At 27.9% G+C, this 5,121-nt stretch overlaps 1 protein-coding gene across 1 annotated transcript in view; it reads right to left on the minus strand.

The window, feature by feature from the left end:
* Window positions 1–221: 221 nt before the first annotated feature.
* LOC108747587 (probable Dol-P-Man:Man(7)GlcNAc(2)-PP-Dol alpha-1,6-mannosyltransferase) overlaps window positions 222–5,121 on the minus strand; it is a 5,522-nt gene continuing 622 nt past the window's right edge. Inside the window, exons 2-8 of the mRNA XM_018485149.1 lie at window positions 4,531–4,663; window positions 4,279–4,452; window positions 3,616–3,769; window positions 3,173–3,317; window positions 2,664–2,890; window positions 2,031–2,279; window positions 222–1,950 (exon numbers count right to left, since the gene is read on the minus strand). Of these exons, the coding sequence (XP_018340651.1) occupies window positions 285–1,950; window positions 2,031–2,279; window positions 2,664–2,890; window positions 3,173–3,317; window positions 3,616–3,769; window positions 4,279–4,452; window positions 4,531–4,663 (2,748 nt within the window). The 3' untranslated portion in view covers window positions 222–284. The remainder of the gene's footprint in view (window positions 1,951–2,030; window positions 2,280–2,663; window positions 2,891–3,172; window positions 3,318–3,615; window positions 3,770–4,278; window positions 4,453–4,530; window positions 4,664–5,121) is intronic.

Consider the following 5,121-nt stretch of genomic DNA (forward strand, 5'->3'; position numbering starts at 1 on the left):
TGCGTAATTTTATGCTCCATAATGATTTAAATCATATCCGTGATATAAATATATGAAAAATTGTATAACATTTGTTTTCTTTATCGCATGTAGGAAAGTCAATTTTGTATATTGTATATCAACTTTCTATATTGATAATAAGCGAGCATATATTAAAAAAATACAATATGTTGTGATATCACAGAAAAACATATTTACATTATGTTACAATATTACACGTTCGTTTTACTAGTAACACTTAATAAAGTTACTTGGAAACATTATTAAATAAAGTTTCTTATAACTCATTCTCTACTTTTGCTTTCTTTTCCATTGATATTTATAATATTTACATTGGATTGATCTGTAACAGATTTTCTTTGACTTTCTGATATATAAGTATCTGTATTATCATATAAGTTGACTGCATGTTCTTTTGATAAAGATTTTTTTCTTTGTTGTATTAGAGCTTTTAGAGCTTCGTTAAATTGCAACAATGTTTCAGCGATTGGCCGTTCCATATATTTAGCTGCAATTTCGTCGAATTGATCATCCTCCTCTGAAGTTAATTCATGTTTAATGTATTTAAATTGATCTATTATTTCCTTAAGACTTTCTCTAGCATCTTTTATTATTACTTGACCATCATTTTCTGCAGAATAATTCACTTCCATAGGTGAATCACTCTCAATATAATTTGCATTGCTCATATCATTTGGTACTGTTGTATCATCATGTATGAAATTTTTTTCAAATTCTTTAAACTGATTTATTATGTTTCTTATACTTTCTCTTACATTCACTAATTTAGGTGTTTTAATTCTCTCTTCCTTATTCTCTTCCTCTGCAATTTTTGCTTCAAGGAATTCTGCGTTAACTTTATGTCGTGATTTTACAATCTTTTTTGCATCTACAATTTCGTTCTCTTCTTCTGTTATATCCTCAGATTGTTCTAAATTATCTGATTTTATTACCTTCATTTTATCTTTCTTTTGTAAAACTGATTTCTGTTTACTAATTGTACGTTCATCTTTTACATGTTCTTTCTTAAGTTTTTCTCCCATTATTGTTAATTTATCTATAAAAATTGGTGATTCTTTTAATTCCTGTTTCAATATTTCTACTCTTTTTAACATATGTGTTACTCCTTTCTTTTTCATTGATTTTATTGGAAGTTCTATATTTTTTCGTTCATCATTGACCTCTCTCCTTTGTTTAGCCTCTAGCATTTTTTCTTGAATTATTTTTTTTATACTTTCTTTAATACCTTGAGTTTCCTGACGTAGATTTGTATCTTCTTTAGATTTTTCCTTAATATTTTCTTCAATTTTTGTTTTTTTATCAAATTTCACATTACTGATATCTGAAACATCGTTGAAATCTTCCTGAGAATCGATATTTTCTTCGTTTTTATCTCTTAAATCCGACGATAATTTATTTATACTTTCAGTTTCCCATGTAGTAATATTTTCCATAGATATGTCATCTGCCAAATCAAATATTTTTACTTCTTTTTTCATTGCATAATTTCCTTTTTTAGTCTCTTCAAATTCAACATCTGAAAAATTTTGTTCAATAGTTTCTTTTGCCTCTTCAAGTTTTTCCAGTGAGTCTACAACTTTATTAATTATTTCTTCTTTAAAAGACATGTTTAGTTTTACATCTTTTATATCATCTACCTGTTCTGTCAAATATTTTATAGAAGTTTGTAAACTTGCTTTATTAATATCATACTTGATGTTCGATTTTCTTTTCATAATAAATATGCTAGGCCTTGTTTTAATTCTAATAGGTGGTAACATATTATAATTTAATGTTATATGCGAAAATCCATCGATAGAATCAATAATATCATGAGTTTTAAGATAAGGCTTTATACTCGGTGAAAATTTGTTTTTTCCTCCTATCAAGAGATGAGTAAATTGTAGCATTTCAGGATCATCAATAGTAAGGTTTTCTTGTTTTGAGTAACTGTAATATAATGAATAATCTTGCTATTAAAAAGTATCATAGTGGGGATATTATCGGAGAAGTTAAGCAAAGTAACTTACATCCAAGAAACATTCGTCTGTGTAAATCTTGATACTCCGGTTTGTGCAGTTAACTCATCAATATGCACATGTATTGGCTCGATAGAGCCTCTCTCAAGTCTGTGTAATCTAGCAATTGCCAAACCTCCAGGGTAATTAAAACTGGCCACACACAGTAGAAACATGGAGAACATAGCATTTAATACAAGATGACTCAAGACTACTATCGCTAGAAAACTATTCCACGTCGTTTTTGCTCTGTTTTCCCATCTAATTTTCAACAAGAAATTTTTTCATTATTACATTATATTATATATGTAACAAAGATTTATAAGCTAAAGCTTAATTCTCCATCAGTGGCAATCTGTTCTCTATAACTGTGTTAATTCTAGACTATTTTATTGACAAAAAATATATACATTTATTAATAATTATTTATTTAGATTTATTTAAAATTATATATAATTATTAAAAGTAAGATTGTATATCAGCATTTTTTTCTTATATTTTTACTAAGAGCAAAAGAACATATTAATAATAATCGTAATTTCGTAATCCTTATAATTAAAATACATTTGAAAAAAATCATGTTGGTAAATTAGAATGGAATTACTGCAAAAAAATAATTAATTCGAATAAAATGTATATACTTACATTCTGTGGCAAGCAGCAGCTGCGGCAACATTTAACAATGGGAATACATATATTATAAATCTCAATTCCTTATGTGGTAAAAACGAAAATAATATAACGAATAGGATAGCTGGAACAGTAAGCACGCGAACCCTAATATCCCAGAACATCCCAAGAGGAATTAGAAAATATGAAAATGCTAAACCTCTTGGCAGGGCTGAATAGAAGTACCATAGAAATGGTGATGTCTATTTATGTATTAAGTTCATTTATATACCGATACACATATTAAAAAATTACAAGTATATACTTAAAGATTTCTACGAAATGAAATATCTCAACAATCAAAAGCGTTTTTTTCAAAATTTATGAGTTTATCGCATACTACAATCTGAAATTTGAATAAACACTAGCCTAGTGTCGTGACAAATCAAAAATAATTTTTTCTAACATCACACAATCCAAGATTATCATCCGAGATATTGAAAATCCTTAATAGAAAATCTTATTATTACATCTGAAAAGGATACACCCCATTCGCTGCTTTTGTTAAGAATAGTGTTGAAATAAAACACTTCGCCTTCTGGCCATACTAAGCGTCTCCAGAATATTGAATCTGTAGCAATAGTAAGTGCTAAGAACAATACACCAGCTGGAACCGCAATTTTAAGCAGTCTAAAAATTATTATAAAACATTATTGTGTAATAAGTAATTTGGAAAGAAAATTATATAGAAGATTAGATATCTTTTTAATATAATGGTGTGAAATCGAATCGGGCTTGTGTCTCAATAAAATCCAAGGAATGGAATTTTCATGGTAACGTATTCAATACACATAATGATTAGAGATTTGACTTGAAAGCTTACAAATCTGTGCAGTTTTGCAGAAGACCCCATGATGATTTTAATTTCTGTTTGTAATCTCTACAGCCATATTAGGAATCAATGGTCCATGACATAATATGTAAATACCTTTGTACAGTAAGTGTCTGGCTCGCTATATTGTGTAAAAGGAACAATCCCAAAAGTATGGCAAGTTCTGCTCTGAATATTATTATAGCTGCAGCCGATGACCAGATAAACAACACATGACTTTTCCTCAACCATCCAAATAAGGCCAGTAATACTGCAATATTAATTAATTAAAAAGAAAACGAATATATGAAATTATATCATTTGCTACAACATATTTCAAAAATATAATTTTAGTGTAGTAACTAATTTTAGAAGAATAAAAATATGTTCTTTTTTCCATTGTGTTTCCATTCTTCTTCTGTAAGCAACTTCAAAATGACAATTTTTTTAATAAATACTAAATAGAAATGAAAGGAGCTACGATCCGAGCAGGTTGTTTGTACTAATTATATATATTTCTATTGTAAAACAGACAAATAACAAATGTTTCGACTCCTATTGAATCATTATCAATGTTAGTATAATCGTTATGATATAAATTTAAAATCATCTCTAATTCGCATTAATATATGTAATCATCAATAACGCAGAAACAATTTTTTTAGTTCTGCCATTGTTGTAGCAAATAAACAATACGAATCAAGTATTTTAATACGATAAAGAAATATTAAAAAATTAGCAAGGATGGTATACATACACATAAAAGTTTTACTTTATTACCTAAAGGCATAACCATAATGTTTGGCAGTGGACGACTAAGATAGTACATAAAATGATACTGTGTCACAGTTATGGCCATGAACCACTTTGTAAATTGCACCCCAAAGATTTTTTGTAAAGCCTGTCTATATAACTTGAGCGTAGATATTACCAATAGTCCCAATGTTGCCCTTACTAAAAAAAAAAATAATATTAAGCCTTTTATTCCACAAAAAAATATGTATGATTATATTTTAAAATTATTGAACTTACCTATATACTGAGCAAAAAATTTATTGAGCTGTAAGTAATTAATACATGCCACCAATGGTGAAGCAAGACCAGATATGATAATAGGTCCCAAAAAGGAACGTGGCACAACTCCAGGAAATTCATGATGATCATACTGTTGGAAAAAAAATACCAAAAATATATTAACAATAAGAACAGTAATATCCACTTTAGTAAATTCATATAGTCAATCAAAAAATTAGCTGAAAAATTAACATAGTTAAAAAAGCAAATCAAAACTTATATTTCTATTTTTTCAAGTGAAATGCCTACTTTAACTATCTGCTTTAAAAATATCTACTTATCTATTTCAATATATTCTACTAGTAGTAAATTTCAAAGTAGACATATATATATTCACTTATCCTAATAGAAACATTGTTTCAATTCAAAATCATTCAAAAATCACTATTGAAAAATTGTTAATATTGAGAAATGTATCACTTTTCTATCAAAGCAGCAATATACGTTTACCAGAAATATCAACAGAAAAGATAACATTCGCGTAAAGAATAAAAAAATACGAAATCATCCGCTAATGCATTAAATGAACTCGGAGCGGCATCAGCTGAT

The sequence above is a fragment of the Trachymyrmex septentrionalis genome, unplaced genomic scaffold (assembly GCF_001594115.1).
Source record: "Trachymyrmex septentrionalis isolate Tsep2-gDNA-1 unplaced genomic scaffold, Tsep1.0 scaffold20, whole genome shotgun sequence".
Taxonomy (NCBI): Eukaryota; Metazoa; Arthropoda; class Insecta; order Hymenoptera; family Formicidae; genus Trachymyrmex; species Trachymyrmex septentrionalis.